The 15614-nt window shown below is 54.0% G+C and overlaps 1 protein-coding gene across 1 annotated transcript in view; it reads right to left on the reverse strand.

Annotated features, from left to right (window-relative positions):
- Positions 1-696: 696 nt before the first annotated feature.
- Positions 697-15614, reverse strand: part of STPG1 (sperm tail PG-rich repeat containing 1) — a 34028-nt gene continuing 19110 nt past the window's right edge. The window contains exons 5-8 of the mRNA XM_080655478.1: positions 14562-14670; positions 10974-11139; positions 2592-2782; positions 697-805 (exon numbers count right to left, since the gene is read on the reverse strand). Coding sequence (XP_080511604.1) covers positions 729-805; positions 2592-2782; positions 10974-11139; positions 14562-14670 — 543 coding nt within the window. The 3' untranslated portion in view covers positions 697-728. The remainder of the gene's footprint in view (positions 806-2591; positions 2783-10973; positions 11140-14561; positions 14671-15614) is intronic.

Genomic DNA, 15614 nt, shown 5'->3' on the forward strand with positions numbered 1-15614 from the left:
GGGGTGGGGAGCCCAGCCCAGGAAGGGGAAAGGCCGGGTGAGAGTGAGAACCTGCAGGCTCAGGGTGTTGCGTGGCTCCCGTGCCCCCCAGAACCCGTTCCCAGGCTCTGGCTCCAGCAGGGCCCCGCCCACAGGTGCTGTTGAATACAGAGCCAGTAAAGCACGCGGCAGCCTCTCCTGGGGGTGGGTGCTGAGCACAGGTGACCAGGTGACTGGCTGCCACGCTCTTCCTGAAGGTGAGATCCAAGGGCTTAGGGGGGCAAGGAGCCCAGGCAACCCCTTCGTGTGTCTGTTACAGCGCCTCTGAGCCTTCCAGCTCTGGGAACACCGGAGGGTCTGGAAGCCAAGGCCAGAGGCTGTGCTGTCCTCCCTGCAGATGCACGTGGGCCCCAGAGCCCTGGTCAGCGCCAGGCTGCTAGGCAGGGCAGCTGCCCTCCTCTGCCTTCTCCCTGGAGCCCGAGCTTCAGGAGGCCCTTGCGTCTGAGGGCAGGGTGCAGACAGCAGCCTGGACAGGCGCCTGGCGAAGGAACCGGGGAGGCTCTGTCCTCTCCTCTTCTTCTCAGGAAACCACGGGGTCAGAGGGGTGGGGGGCCCAATCTCCAGGAGGCAGCTCGAGACCAGGACAGATGCCGCAACAACGGACCCAGGTGGCAGAGCGGCCCCACGTCAGCCCTGGGCACCTGCGTGGGGCGGCTGGTGGCCGGGCCTTCCCGTGCCCTGTGAGGTCGCTACAACACCGGGATCCACCTGTTGCCCTCGTTGTAGAGAAAGGACTGCTTCCCAGGGAGCTCCGGCTGGTAGGTGGCTGTGAGGAGAGAGGGGCAGCGTGAAGACAGAGAAGGCCAGTTGCAGGAGTCTCTTTCGTTCTACGTCAGAGCTGGCAAGGCCAGGGCACCCCTGTCCCAGCCCCTGCACCATCCGTGTGGGGAGGCAGACAGAGCAGGGGACGGCCCAAGGTTATCCGGTTCTTAACTGGCCGAGGTAGGACTCGAACTCTGGTTTCCCACCTTCTTTAGCCCCTTTTCACTTCTTTGACAAAGCAGAACTTACAAACGGTCTTTCTATGAAATTTGGGGGGGAAAGACTGAGTAAAGCGATACTCTTAAAGAAGCAAGGTGTCAGCTTGGTGGGGTTTTGTTTTGATTGATTTCAGAAATTTCCAGAAAAGCGAAAGCCATGACCCTGCAGGTTCTTCAGGAAATCAGCAGCCAGAACCACAGGGGCTTGGGAACAAGCCCGGGTGACGGGAAACTCACACTGACACTGATTTGGTTAACGAGGGGCCATGGGTGACCTCTGTTGGTTGCCTGGGAAGCTGCTGATGGGGGCACATAGCAGTCCAGGCACATCTGCACCCCTGGGGCCAAGGAGGCAGATGTTTGCATGTGCTCACGCCCAGGAGGTACTGTCCGACCCGTGTGCCAGGTGTCTCGCACCATGCACAGCGCAGAGAAGACATGGACACAAAGCTCTTAGGGGTCTGGGCCCAACAGGGTCAGACCAGGGTCTCCCCTGGCCCCCGGGCCTCCTGAGACCGCCCACTGGAGCTCAGCACTTACAGAAGCATTAGCACAACCAAAATGACCTCTGCCTGGACTGACCAGACGACCTGAAGGTCAAACCTCTGCCGTTTTGTTGGCTTGATTACGGTGAATGCCTTTCTCCCTGTCCTGTCTGCCTTCCATTCTACTCACCTGTGAGCTTGGAGGGGGAAGGTGTCTCCCCACCAGACTCTTTGCCTCCCCAGGGTGGAAGCAGCATCCATGCTCCTTGAAAGACTGAATTTAACAGGCCTGGCAGCCGCCTCAGCTCCGCCTTCCTCCGCCCACCCCACCTGCACACTAGCACACCTGTCCGTGCACACCTGACCCGTGCCAAAGGCCTGTCAATGTCAGGGGGAGGTAAATAGCTAAGGGGCTCTATGAAAAGCTCCAAATAGGTCCCTCGTGTGATTAACTCCCAGGTAGGTACCCGAGGTCACAGAGTATCACCGATGAAGCTCACCTGTGAAAGGAATGGAACTAGATGGCTTAACAGAGCTGCCCAGTGAACAGTCCCTGGTTCGTGCCTGACAAACCCGGCAGAGGGGACGCACCTGTGCTCCGGCTGCCCCTCACTTCCGAGACCTGTGGACCCCTTGCTCTCCCGGCTCCCTGTCCATGAAGTGACTCAGCTAAGCGAGGCCAGTGATTAAAACATTTGTGAGAACATGAACTTGTTGACCACCTGACAAAAGCTATGGCCCCTCAGCCTAGAAGAGAATGTCTGCAGACAAGGTCAGAGCCCCAGACCCCTGGAGCCTGTCTCTGAGCCTCTCGGTGGTCATGGTCCTTGGTTATGAATCCCTGGCCTGGATCATCTCTGAGAGCCCTTTCACTTAAACACACACACACACACACACACACACACACACACACACAACCCCCACAACTTTCATACTCAGAAAGTGTAAGCTGAAAAGTCTTCTAAATCCACTCTAACCCCTATAACCTGTTTGGCAAACAACCTACAAATCAGTGGCATTTGATGGCCCAGGAATGGCAAACAATTCCAGATTTGGTTTTTACAGTCATTTCAAACAATCCTCTAACCTGGGCCAGGCAGACCTAGTTGAGACGGTGCCACTGTCCACCGCTTGGTATTGGACACGAACGATGCACTGGAGATTAAACACTTGGGGGGCCCCGCGTAGTCCACAATCTCGTACTGACCAGGGCCTGGGAGAGATGGCTTCAGGGGCAGAGACAAAGGCTGGGTGGAGAAGTTCAGGATGGGGTGTTTCCTTAAGAAAAGACAAAATGGTAGTTTTTAGACATAGCCAAGACCTGCCCAGCACCAAGCCGTCTGCAGGTGGACTGGGCATGGCACCAGGAGACCTATTTTTTCTTGAGGATCCACTGCTGTGAGCTGGGGGGCCCGGGGCCTCAGTTTCCTCATCTGCACAATGGGGATCATAATAGTACCCACAGCGCAGGCCTGTTGTCAGGGCTCAGTGAGATGGCACAGAAAACACAGCCCAGCACCACGGGAGAGCTCCGTCCACACTGTTGTTGTAATGATGTTACTGAGCTAATCTCATTGTCAACCCTGCTCGACTGGCAATGCCTGGCTGGAGCTCAGTGTAAAGCACGGAGGCTTTGCATTGGCTCTGTGAAGAGCATTGTGATCTACTTGTGATGTCTGCCATGGCCAGGGAAAGAAAACAGGCATCCCGGTTTCCAGGGGTTTGCTACCCAAGACTAGTAGATCTCTAGAGACTATTTCAGTGTTGACTCCCCAGAGCCCTACCACATACCTTCCTGTGGAGGCAGGACATGGGAGTAGAAAAATGCTGGCTTGGGAATTAAGGGGCCTCTGCATAGCACAGTGGTCGGCAAACTCATTAGTCAACAGAGCCAAATATCAACAGTACAACGATTGAAATTTCTTTTGAGAGCCAATTTTTTTAAACTTAAACTTCTTCTAACGCCACTTCTTCAAAATAGACTCGCCCAGGCTGTGGTATTTTGTGGAAGAGCCACACTCAAGGGGCCAAAGAGCCGCATGTGGCTCTCAAGCCGCAGTTTGCCAACCACAGGCATAGCACACCCCTTCCATTGCCATGGTCTGTTTTCAGGTCTGTCTCCCACTCCTTCAGAGAGGGGAGCCTTTCATCTTTCATGCCTGGTGTTGAGAGAATGAATGAAAGAGAAGTGGAACCTATACTTATGCCCTAACTCTGACACAAATTCACTCTGTGCCTCAGTCTCCCCATCTGTAAAACAAGGGGGTTGGATATGATGACATCTGAGGTCCCTTCCAGCTGTGACATTCCATCAACCCTTGGTTCAAAGAGGGTCCCTGGGCTGCCCAGGGAATTCTGGGATTGTTATGGGAATCACACTCCTCTCCTCTCCCAGCCATTAGAAGGGCTGCCTGCTCCCGCCTCACACCGGAGGCTTCTCCCCAGGTCTCTCACCGACAGGGAAGAGGAGTTCTCAGAGCACTGAACAGCCACAGGGGCTCACCCCAGCTTGAAGCCCGCCCAGCAGAACGAGGACGGAACTGGGATCCTGGCCACTGAGACTGCCGCCCTGTGGCCAGCACCTTCTGGATGGGACAGAGGCGTTCTTAAACTCCGAGAGCAGGTGGGGACCTAGAGCGTCTTAGCCAACCTCCTTATTTTGCTAAAGAAATCGGTGTCCAGAGAAAGCTAGTCGCCCAGAATGCAAAGCACGTCAGGGATAATGCGGGCCCAGGACCCACGTCTCCGGCGCCTAGTAATCGGGGAAAGGCATCAGGGAATTTTTGAGTCTGAGAGTCACACAGACCTGAGTCTGAATTCTAGTCGTGCCACTCCCTGGCAGCGAGACTCAGACAAGTCCCCTAGCCTGTCCACCTGTGGCAAGGGGCAACACCACCCACTCTTTCGACAGGACTTGAGTGGAGAAAAGGCATGTAAGGCACCTAACGTAGTGCCAGCACACAGTAAGTGCTCAATAAAACTAGTCATCGCTATTGTTGTGATTCCTCCAGCACTCTGCCCAGCTGCTTGGCCTCAGAGGAGCAGCTGAGCCTCAGGAAAGGGAGCCCTCCCTCACAGAGTCAGCCAGAGGGTGGACACTCCCACTGCCGGGGGAGGGGGCGGCCGTTAAAAGCCACAGCAAATCGTCCTGAGGCTCACACAGCTGGCTTTGATGCTTATGTTTAGAACAAAGGTGCCACAGGAAAAGGGGGGGAAACATTGCCTCCTTTTCCCCGTTCTAGCTGGCATGGGAGAACTGGTTATGGTGTGTGATCAGCCACTTCTCCCCTTATAAATAGAAGCTGGCTGCTCCTTGTTCTGGCGTGGGTCACCTCTTCAAAGAACTCCCAGAAATTAGATGAGTGTGTGATGGACATAGCTGAGAAACAGGCTTGATTCCTGGACATTAGGTCTGAAATGAGCCAACCATTGTATGAGGTCACCCCATTGTCTGAGTCTCCCCCAAGCCCGATTCTTTGAGACACCGTGAGGTGCCTACTTTCCCAACCAGGGACACCTGCAGGAGGCTGAGCAGGCAGGGGCAGGGTCTGGTCAGCATTCTTGGTGAAAATGGTCACACACAAAAAAAAAAAAGAAAGAAAAAGAAAATGGGTCAGAGAGGTCCCTTGTCCTCCATGCCACCTGCATGCCCAGGAGTGGCTCAGCCCTGCAACTCAGCTCTGGGTCTGCAGACAGTGTCTGCCATGTGTGCGGCTCTGCAGCAGGCATCCAGACTCTTCTGTGCTAAGACGCAGGCCCTGAACACCCCTGAGGGCTTGACAGTCCACTGCAGTGACAATCACGCTGGTGGCAGCTAAAGGCAGGCCCGCTCTGCCCTCAGACACCCCCAGTCACTAGCTGTGTGTCCTTAAAGTCTCTGCCTCCCAGGCCTGTTCCTGCTTCTGTAAAAGGAAGGGTGGTAATACCTGCCACCAGGTTGTTATGAAAACTAGCTAGTGCTTTACTTGCATTACTTTTTTTTAAAATATTAAACTAGAGATAAAAACTACATTGAGAGTGCAGAGAGAGAGAGAGAGAGAGAGAGAGAGAGAGAGATGGAGAGATAAAGATGATAGATAGATGATAGATAGATGATAGATAGATAGATAGATAGATAGATAGATAGATAGATAGATGGATGGGAGAGAGACAGAAATCTACCCTCGAAGGGCCAGCATTTGCCCTGAAAGGTGTGCAGGAATTCTTCAGGTAGGAAAGGTGGGCAAGGGCAAGGGGGCATTTCCAGCAGCGAAACAGCAGGGGCAAAGGCTGCAGCCCCTCATGACAGGAACTGGGGCGCAAGGAGACCAAGGGTGAGCCACCTTGCCTTCAAACCTCAATCCGCCTGTGGTTTCTGGGTTTCTGATTGTTTCTGACCACCCGCCCTCCCAGACCCCGATGAGAAGCCAAAGGAAAAGCTTCCACGTGTGGCTCTCAGCGCAGCCCAACCTCCTTGCCCTCTGCTCCCGTGTTGCCTTCTGGAAACACCCAGCACCACAGTGTTCAGCAATCCGTGCTTTGCCCCTGCTGTTCCTTCAGCCTTCCCCTGCAAACTCTGATTCTGCCTTCACTTCTCTCCTCCTGCAGGGGAATTCGCAGGCCGCAGCCCTCTCTCCTCCCCACCGCACCCCCCTCCCTTGGGAAGCCCTGCTCCAGCATCTTGGTGAGTCTGCACTTGGCCTGTTAATTCGACCTGTAGGAGAGTTGGAAGCATGGCCCCAGATAGTATCAGTGTAGCTGGCCCCTCCACACATTCTAGCCATTCTTTTCCCTGCACAGAACTCGCTGTTTCTATGCCCCTCGCTTGTCTAGCTCTTAAGGGAGAGGGTTGTGTCTGACTCATCTTTGAGGCCCTGTCCCTATTTCTGGGACATTTGCTGAACAGCAGAGAAAAGCAGAGGGGTTGGAGCGAGTGGGGGAGCCCAGACATCTGGAACCCCCTCCTCCCCGCCCCCAGACAGATTTATCATGGGCCAGGGCTGCTCCCTCCGTGTGGTGGCGGGGCTGGGCCCATCGCAAAGGTCAGGCTGGATCAAACCCGGGGCAGCCCTCAGAGCTTTGTGACAGGCTTTTATGAGCCTCATGGCTCAGTTATAAAAGCCACCCTGGTCCTGCCCCGTGGAAAGAAAACATCTATCAAAGCTCTGAGTTGGCCACAGCTGGATTAAGTGTGTTTGCAGCTTCCAACATGAGCTGTTTGCAAATCTCTGAGAATAATGAATGTGTCAGAGGGCTCAGCAGGTCACTGGGGGCGGCATGGAGACCCCGGGGACACTCCCAGCACAGACTCTCTGCCTCGGGGGTTCCCAGGGTCTGGAGGGATAAAGGGGCAATTTTTCTCCTCATTACAGGGCAGCCATGCCCCTGGGCTGGAATGCAGTATCTGTTTAGCAGGTAGCAGGTGACAGATTACAGCGTTTGGGAAGAAGCGCCCCATATCTAATTGGAAACCCCAGGGGAACTTTAGGTGGGTCCCTCCTAATCACCCAAATTGAAGGGGGGCTTGATTCTCCGGGCCCAGCTGTGACAGGGCAGCGTGTCACTGCAAAACCAGTGGCTTAGGGCTCCCAGAAGGAGATCCAGGGTTAGAAAGATGTCAGTGGGAGTTTCACCTCCTGGCGGGTGAGCTTGAGTTGGAAGGCTGAGCTGGGAGAAAAGGTTTATCTCCAAAAGCCCGACCCACCCTGATCCAGTGAGTCATCACTGGGAAGCCTTGGCAGGCCCTTCGCTCTGCAGCCCCCTGGGAGCTGCTGAGTCCTCTGAGCTGCTGAGTCAGCCAAGTGGCCAGAGCAGAGGCCCCCCGTGGCCTATTCTTCAACAAGGAACCCAGAACTGGCCGCAAACAACCCACCAGCCCTCGCACAGCATCCGCCCTACAGGGGCCACTCAAGACACGGAGTCCAGCCCGGCCGTGTGGCTCAGTGGTTGAGTGGCGGCCTATGAACCAGGAGGTCTCAGCTCGATTCCCGGTCAGGGCACATGCCAGGGTTTCTGACTGGATCCCCAGTGTGGGGTGAGCAGGAGGCAGCTGATCAATAATTCTCTCTCCTCATTGATGTTTCTCTCTCTCTCCTTCTCCCTTCCTCTCTGAAATCAATAAAACTACATTAAATTTTTTAAAAGGTAATACCAGTTGAGCGTAGGGATCCTCTTCAACATGTATGCAAGCTCACGGTGCGCCGTACCTGGTGAGCTCTGTGGGTTATCTGACATTATTCTTGCCAGCACCTTGTTACAAGCATTTGTTCCAATTCACGGAAGATGGATTTAGATTTCCCGGGAGTTCGGTGACCCCTCCCTCCAGGTTCTCGGGCCGGTGAGTGAGGAAGGCAGGAGTTTGGGGGTGACGGCCAGCCTGTGCTTACCCCTCTCTGCCACAGTCTCCCAGGGGACGCGGCAGGCTCAGCCCCTGCGGCCTCCTGAGCGCCTGTCACATCCCCACCCTCTCACCACTCTGGGCACCACTCCTGCTGGTCGGTAACATGGGGCTGACATCCCCCCGGTCCCCCTACACCCTGAAGAGAACAGAACCTACATATCGTTTTGCAAGCTGGACCCTCCCTCAAACGGGAGCCAAGCCCTTCCAACCCAAGACACACGGTCACATGCGTGTTCCGTGCATGTGGCAGAAAACTGCACAGACCTTCTCAGGGGTCTGAGTCCTGGAACACGGGCGCCCAGGCCCTCCTGTCCCTCTTCCCTCCGGGACACAGGGGAGCCTGTATCTTTCTTCATCTTACATCATGCCTTCATCATTAACACAAACGGGTGGATCTGTTTTTAGAATAACCAAAGCACGCTTCAGTTTTATCATCTCGTCTTTTAAGTGAAATCACAGATTTCTCAGCTCCATCCTTTCCACGTCAATTAAAAATCTGTTTGTAGGACCTCCTTTGTGGGTCTCAGCTGGCTCCGTGTTTGCTGCCCCCTCTGTGCTCTCCTGGGCTCATGGAGCGTCAGGAATGAAAAGACCTCCCTTCTTTCCACACAGAGAGAAACGAAGGCCAGAGGGGTGCTGAGAGCAGCCCCGACCCCAGAGCCAGTGAACACAGAGGTCCTGCCGCAGAGGCTGGGACACCATCTACTCGCCTGTAAGCCTGAATTTAAGAGACACTGGGCTTAATAGGTTCCTTTGTGCAGGCCTTCTCAGAGCCTTTAATAAGCCCACGCTCCCTGCGATGCTCCCGGGGCAGAGGGTTTATAAGTAGTGTTTCCGAGGCTTATTAACCATGGATCCATTATTCACAAAGCATCACGGAGAGCCAGTGCGCCCCAGACACCCCCAGGCATGCCAGCACCACTGCACTGCCCCGCTGGAGAGACGGGCTGTGTGTGGCCACCGACCGCCATTCTGCCGCCTGCGCCCCTGCCTGGCCCTGCGCTGCTCCAGGTGAGTCTGGCTGGGGGTGTATGGTGTTCTGTTCACCTGAGCAGCTCCACAGCCTCCAGCAAGGACCTGTGGGCTGGCAGATGCAAAGGCCATTTAATGAGATTATTTCAAACTGCTCATCTCAATTTAAGCCCAGTCAAGTGACACTTCTCTGGGGAAAGTGGTTAAACACAGAGCATTCTCCACACCCCTTTCCCCATTCCTGACGAAGCTTCCGGATACGGGCTGGGGGATTGAGCGGCCATGCCAAACAGCTGCTCCTATATCCTAATACTAGAGGCCCGGTGCATGACATTCATGCATTGGGGCGGGAGTCCCTCAGCCCAGCCTGTGCCCTCTTGAAGTCCAGGATCCCCAAGGGATCCTTAGCGCTGCCGCTGTGCTCGCCAGCCATGAGCCCGGCTTCTAGCTGAGCGGTGCTCCCCCTGGGGGAGCGCACTGACCACCAGGGGGCAGCTCCTGTGTTAAGCGTCTGCCCCCTGGTGGCTGGCGCACGACATAGCGACCGGTCATTCTGCCGTTCGGTAGATTTGCATATTAGCGTTTTATTATATAGGATGCCTGTAGGATACAGGGTAATCGCAGCTATGATAGTAACAGCTGTTTTCAAGCACTTTCTCATCTAATCCTGACAGAACCCCTAAAAGATAAGGTTCTTATTCCCGCCTAACAATGTGGAAACTGTGCTCAGAGAGAAGTGTCTGCAGGGGACCGAGTCAGGACTCAGACTCGGGTCTAACTCCACAGCCATCCTCTTCCCCACTCTATTCGCTGCCAGAGGAGCAGGGAGGTGGTGTGCCGTGGTGCCTAAGCCAACCTGAGGCAGGAAGTCCCTGATGTTTGGAGAGAGCCCGGTCCTGAGCCCGGGAGCCTGTGAAGGGTCAAGCTGCAGAACCAGGGACCAGAGAGCAGATGCAGCTTGTCCTGCGGGCTCCCCCCGAGGTCCGAGTCCCCAGGAACCAGAGGGCAGATGCAGCTTGTCCTGCGGGCTCCCCCCGAGGTCCAAGTCCCTTCTCTGGATTCTACGCTGTACTCGTCAGGTTCATGTCATGCTGGGCTCCCCAGCTCCCCTCTCTCCTTGCCCTGAACCGACGCCCATCGTTGTCAGCGTCCCTGGGGTGCCCAGACTTCTGACCTGCTGTGGCTATAAGCCCAGTCACCTGTTCAGAGGTGCCCAGGTGCCTATACGCTTGGTCCCAGCCCCTGGTCAGCCCTCCCAGCAGCCATTCCTGCCTGGCGAAGACTCTGCAGGGGTGCGGTCTTAGATGGTACTGACCTTAACTGCAGGTAGTTTTACAAATTCTAGAACCGATTGAAAGGTCATAAGCCCTTGGAATCTTTTGGTCTCTTGGGTGAAAGTAACACCAAGTACCTGTCTTTACCTTTTAAATTTGTGTTAATATTAAGTCACCATTTGCATCTGCCATCCATATGCCAAATCTATATTTTTAAATCAGCAAACAACACTGTGAGGCATGAATTACCCCCACTTTACAGATGAGGGCATGGAGGCTCAGAGGGGTGGGTGCAGTGCCCAAGTTCACCGAGCAGGAAAGCAGAGCTGAAGTGTCAGTCCAGCAGGTCTGACCAACTTCAGGGTCCGGGCTGCTCACCGATCAGCACAAAACTATGCGAGCTCCATTGCTTTGCATGCCTGCCACCCCGGTGGAGGCTTTATGTTGTAAAATAGGATAGTCAGCCCAGGAGCGCACGGCATCGTGGGGAATATGGAAAGAGCCAGACAGTTTGGGCCTGATTCCCAGCAGCACCTCGTTAGCCGGTGGATTTAGGCAAATCTCCCAGTCTCCCTGAAGCCCAGCTCCCTCCTCCAGGAAGAGTAATTCTTACAACAGGGTTGTTATGATAATTGAGCATGATGTTAAGTTCCTGGGACAGAGTAGTTGCTCAATACATATTATGCATGCAACACACACTTACTGAGCACCTACTATGAATCAACAAGGACAGCGACCTGGCGCAGCGTCCTGACAAGCAGCGGCACCCCTCCCTTTTCTACCCATGTTGGGGTCCTTCCCAGAACCGCCTTTCAAAAGAAAGTTCAGGATCAGCAGGACTCACGGGATAAGTGCTTTTTTCGGAATTTTGATGTGATCGTGTGGGTTGTAATAACCGGGTCCCGGGACTGTTGATGTCAGTTTTAATCCACGGTCAGTTTTTGATTTAAAACAGGACACTAATGTCGTTGGCGACTGCTTCACAAGGGATTCGTTGATATTATAATGCCCTAAACAGAAAGAAATTTTTAAACAGAATAAGAAACACTTCTCAAATAAATAAAGAGCCATACCTCCTGCCTAAGAATACATTAATGACGATATCACTCCAAGACGGTCCAATGCAAGGGCTGCCTGAAGTAGCTGAAAACAATCCTCACCATTTAGCGAACACGGGCCACATGCATCACATACTTAGCCCATGTAATCCTCCCGCAGCCCAGCAATGTGGGTACTATCACCTCCATGCTAAACACGAAGAATCTGAGGCTCAGAGATATTAGGCCATTTGCCCGAAGACATCCATCTAACCAGGGACTAAGCCCAGCTGCTCCCTCCTCGATAAAGTAAGAAGAATTCTTCCAAGGACGGAGCGGTTGTAGTAGTGGAATAACATATTACGTTCCTGGCACAGAGGAGTTGTTTTGTAACTACTTTGCAATTAACAAATATTTATTGAACACCTACTATGTGGGCCCAGGCCACCTGCCTCCAAAGCCCCTGCTTTCCCACCATGCCCTGTCTCAAGAAACTGTGACAGAACAAAATCACGTGACTGTGCACAAAGCTGCGAGGAAGAGCAGGATGCTCTGAGCTGGGGGAGGAGGAAGCAGTCTCGCCCCTAGCTTGTGGGTGCCCTGCCAGTGGGTGCAGGCGTTGGGAGTGCAAGCAGCAGCACTAGGCAAAAGCGTTGAGGACGTCTGCACACCCAGGCTCCCCAATACTCCGAAATTAAGAAAATGATTCAACATATGGAAAAGCCCTGAGCATGCGAGGTACGTCACAGCAGTCACTACAGTGAAGACCATAAGGCTACCTGGCCGTGTTTCCGAAGATAAAGGTGAGTGAATAAGCAAGGCCAAGCCTGAAAGTCTATGCCAGGCGTCCTCAAACTATGGCCCGCGGGCCACATGCGGCCCGCCGAGGACATTTATCCGGCCCGCTGGGTGCCTCTGCCTGTCCTGCTTAGCAGCCAACTCGTCCCGGGCCCGCAGTGCGCACAGGAATTTGTTCATAGTTTTGTTTTGTTTTTTAAACTATAGTCCGGCCCTCCAACGGTCTGAGGGACAGTGAACTGGCCCCCTGTTTAAAAAGTTTGAGGACCCCTGGTCTATGCCCTATGATTGCATCCAGGTACAAACGGGTAAGTCTGAATACAAATAGGCGGCACCCCAGGCAAGGGGGGTAATTATATTAGGGGTGGCATTCTGGGTGGGAAAAATATTCCAAATTTCCTAAACATTGTAAAGTTGGCTTTGTTTCAAGAAAACGTACTTTTCCGTTGCAAAAGTACTGAAAACAACATTATTACTTGATTAGCAAGGTTTTCCTTAAACGGTCATGCCCGGTGACGGCCAGGGCAAGGTGCCTTGTGACCCCTGTCCTGAAGGGCAATTCGATCACAAGTGGCGAAAACCTTAACTATTTACATGCCTCTGACTTAGCGATTTCACTGTCAGCAATTTACATAAGGGAACAATCCTGATTGCACACAAGTTGTGAACTACAAGGGTGCTCGCGGCCGCTGTGTTTACAGTAGTGATCAGCTCAAAACCACCTCCATTTCCAGTAAGAGGGCATCTGTCCCTGCACGCATGGTACCACCACACGATGGCCTACTCTACATCTGCTTTAAAATGAGGCTCTGGGAGGGTTTTTAATAACTTGAAGAGTGTTCCCAGCATAGGGTTAAATTTTTTCTTTAAAGGCAGACATCCAGCTAGCAGCCTGTGTAATATTGGTCTGTATCTCTCGTTGTCTTTCTGTTCCCTTTTCTCTCTCATTTACTGCTACCAGAAAAGGTTAAAGCAATGCTTGGTGATAAAATGCTGAGAAGCAGAAGTAAAGGGAAAGGCACGCATGTTCCCCGGGTAGCACTGGTTCCCCGGGCGCAGCTGGCCTCTGCTGCATGAGGCGGGGCTCCCCGGCAGATCCGATTCTGTGACCCACATTTGCAAGCGACACTTTAACACAGGCCTTTCCCTGTGCTCTAAAAGACAAGAAAAAATAGAGGTGGACATGGGTGATGTGGTTGGTACATCTAAACTGTAGGAAATCCAACCAGCAAACAGGTCAAGGTGAGCATTTTGGCTGGCGTTGACAGAGGGGCAGTCAGAGCAGCAGATGCCAATCACAGCTCCACATCTGGTGTTCTCCAACAGAGGGGGAAGTGAAACCATGGTGTTACTTCCGAGAGGTGAGAGGTCAAAGCAGAGGTCCCAGGCCCCTGGCAAGTGGAGGGGGGAGGTGTCTGAGGCACCAGGCAGGCATCAAACCCAATAGGCCTGGGTTAAAATCCAATGGGACCCTGGGCTAGTCACCTGCTTCCTAAGTATCATTTCCATCTGTAAAATGGGTGAAATAATAATATTAGCTCACATCTCTTTGAGAGCTTTCCCGAATGGAAAGCCTGGGGCACACAGTAGGAGTTTAACAGACACCGGTGCCCCCTCCCCCATCCTGTCCTCTGTGATAAGACCTTCCTGAGGGAGTGGCACCTGTGGCTGGCTGCAGGGGTGCCCGCATCCCGGGGCTCACTGGCGGGGCCTCTGGCCAAACCCCAGGGATGCCGGCTTTGTTCTCTGTATAAACAAACAAGGTGGGGCTTTGCCCTCTGATGATGCAAGGCCGGGGAGCTTTAGCCCGGGCTTAGCCTCCTAATTAGGGCTGATTTTGTTATTCAGCTTCAAACTAATCTCAACTTTAATCTGCATTTGCTGAAATCTGACAGTGCACTGCAATTTTATCCACACCCCCTCCAGGAGGCGTGATGGCCAGGCAAACCCTGCCCCTCCTCTGGGCGGGGCCGCGGCTCCCTGGGGGTCTTCAGATCCCGTAGGGAAGGTCTGATAGAGGGAGAGCGCCCAGCAAACAATTCAGGGGGGGAGGAGGTGGGGGAGGAGGTCGGGCACAGAGCGCCCAGCCCAGCGGGGAGAACACTCGCAGGCCAGCCCTGTGTGTTCCTGAATCCTGGCGAGTTCTGAAGTCACAATGGATGACCGGGCCACAGTCTCCTCAGTCAGACACCTCTGGGCTTGGGGCTTGCCCTGTGACACTGGGCAAGTCACTTCCACGCTGAGCCTCCTGTGAGGACAGATGTGTGAGGGCTGCATGGCAATCCACTCTGTGTACTGTGTGCCCCCAGCAGCCTGTGGGGGCGCCTGGGGGTGGAAATGAACACACCTGAGGTGAGAAGCCACTTCCCCACCAGCACGGCTGCTTTGGGGGCATTTCCAGAACCAGCCATTCTTCCCTGAAAGGAGGACAGCCCGTCTCTTCCTCACGCTTCTCCCCTTTGTTCAACGCCTGCCTCCACCCCTCACCTCCCCAAAGCCCAACTCCTTCCAGAGACGGCCGGTGGAGGCCTGGGTGCCCTCAGATCCGATCTGGACACGACCTCTTAGGTCAAGGCCAGTGCAAGGCGGCTGCCTACCTGGTGCAGGTCCTTTTCCAGGGATGGTGAACACTCCTCTCTCGGTTTTGGACAGAAACTCGGCTCGGGCACAGACGTTGTTTCTCTGCTTGCAGTAAGAGACGGAGGCCTGGGGAGAGAAACTCAGCGCGCTGTGGCCAGTGCCTGCCTTCTCTCTGTCTTTGTCATTGTGCCTGGACGAGGGTCACGTTTGGGGACAAAATCAAATATATACCTGTCCTCCTCAGAAAATGAATGATGTGAATGGAAAAGGTCACACGGAGAGTGCCTTCACCATCACCCCAGCTGGACCGCTATGAGCTCGGGGTCACCAGCAAATGTCTGCACAGGACAGGTGATCCCGCACAGGGCAGGTGATCCCACACAGGACAGGTGATCCCACACAGGGCAGGTGATCCCACACAGGACAGGTGATCCCGCACAGGACAGGTGATCCCACACAGGGCAGGTGATCCCACACAGGGCAGGTGATCCCGCACAGGACAGGTGATCCCGCACAGGACAGGTGATCCCGCACAGGGCAGGTGATCCCGCACAGGGCAGGTGATCTCGCACAGGGCAGGTGATCCCACACAGGACAGGTGATCCCACACAGGACAGGTGATCCCACAAAGGGCAGGTGATCTGCACATGTGGTTTAATTTCTCTGAACTTGAGTTTTCTCATTGGCAAGCCGGCTCAGATAACCCCTGCTCTACCTGACCCAGTGTTGTTGAGGTGGGGCTGGGGGGCAGGAGGCCAGTGGAAATCATCTATAGCAAAGTGTTCTTTAAAAACCATGTAACTCTACACATGCAAATTATTTTCATTCTTTTTCCTCTGTTCTTATTCTTTTCAGAACACCCAGTCCTACACATCCCCACCTGATTCCTTACTGCACAGTCCTGCTGTGAATGCAGGGTTTGGGGCATGCTAGGAAGATAGGGTACTTTAAGATTATTATCAGGTTTGTAAGCACTCTCTTGCCTTGATTTTTCTGGACTGACCAGAAATTAAGAATTTTGGTTGACCCACACAATACACATTTGAGCGTGTCCAGTGTGTTTGGAGCTC

Source organism: Plecotus auritus, assembly GCF_963455305.1.
Source record: "Plecotus auritus genome assembly, chromosome: 2".
In the NCBI taxonomy this organism is placed as follows: Eukaryota; Metazoa; Chordata; class Mammalia; order Chiroptera; family Vespertilionidae; genus Plecotus; species Plecotus auritus.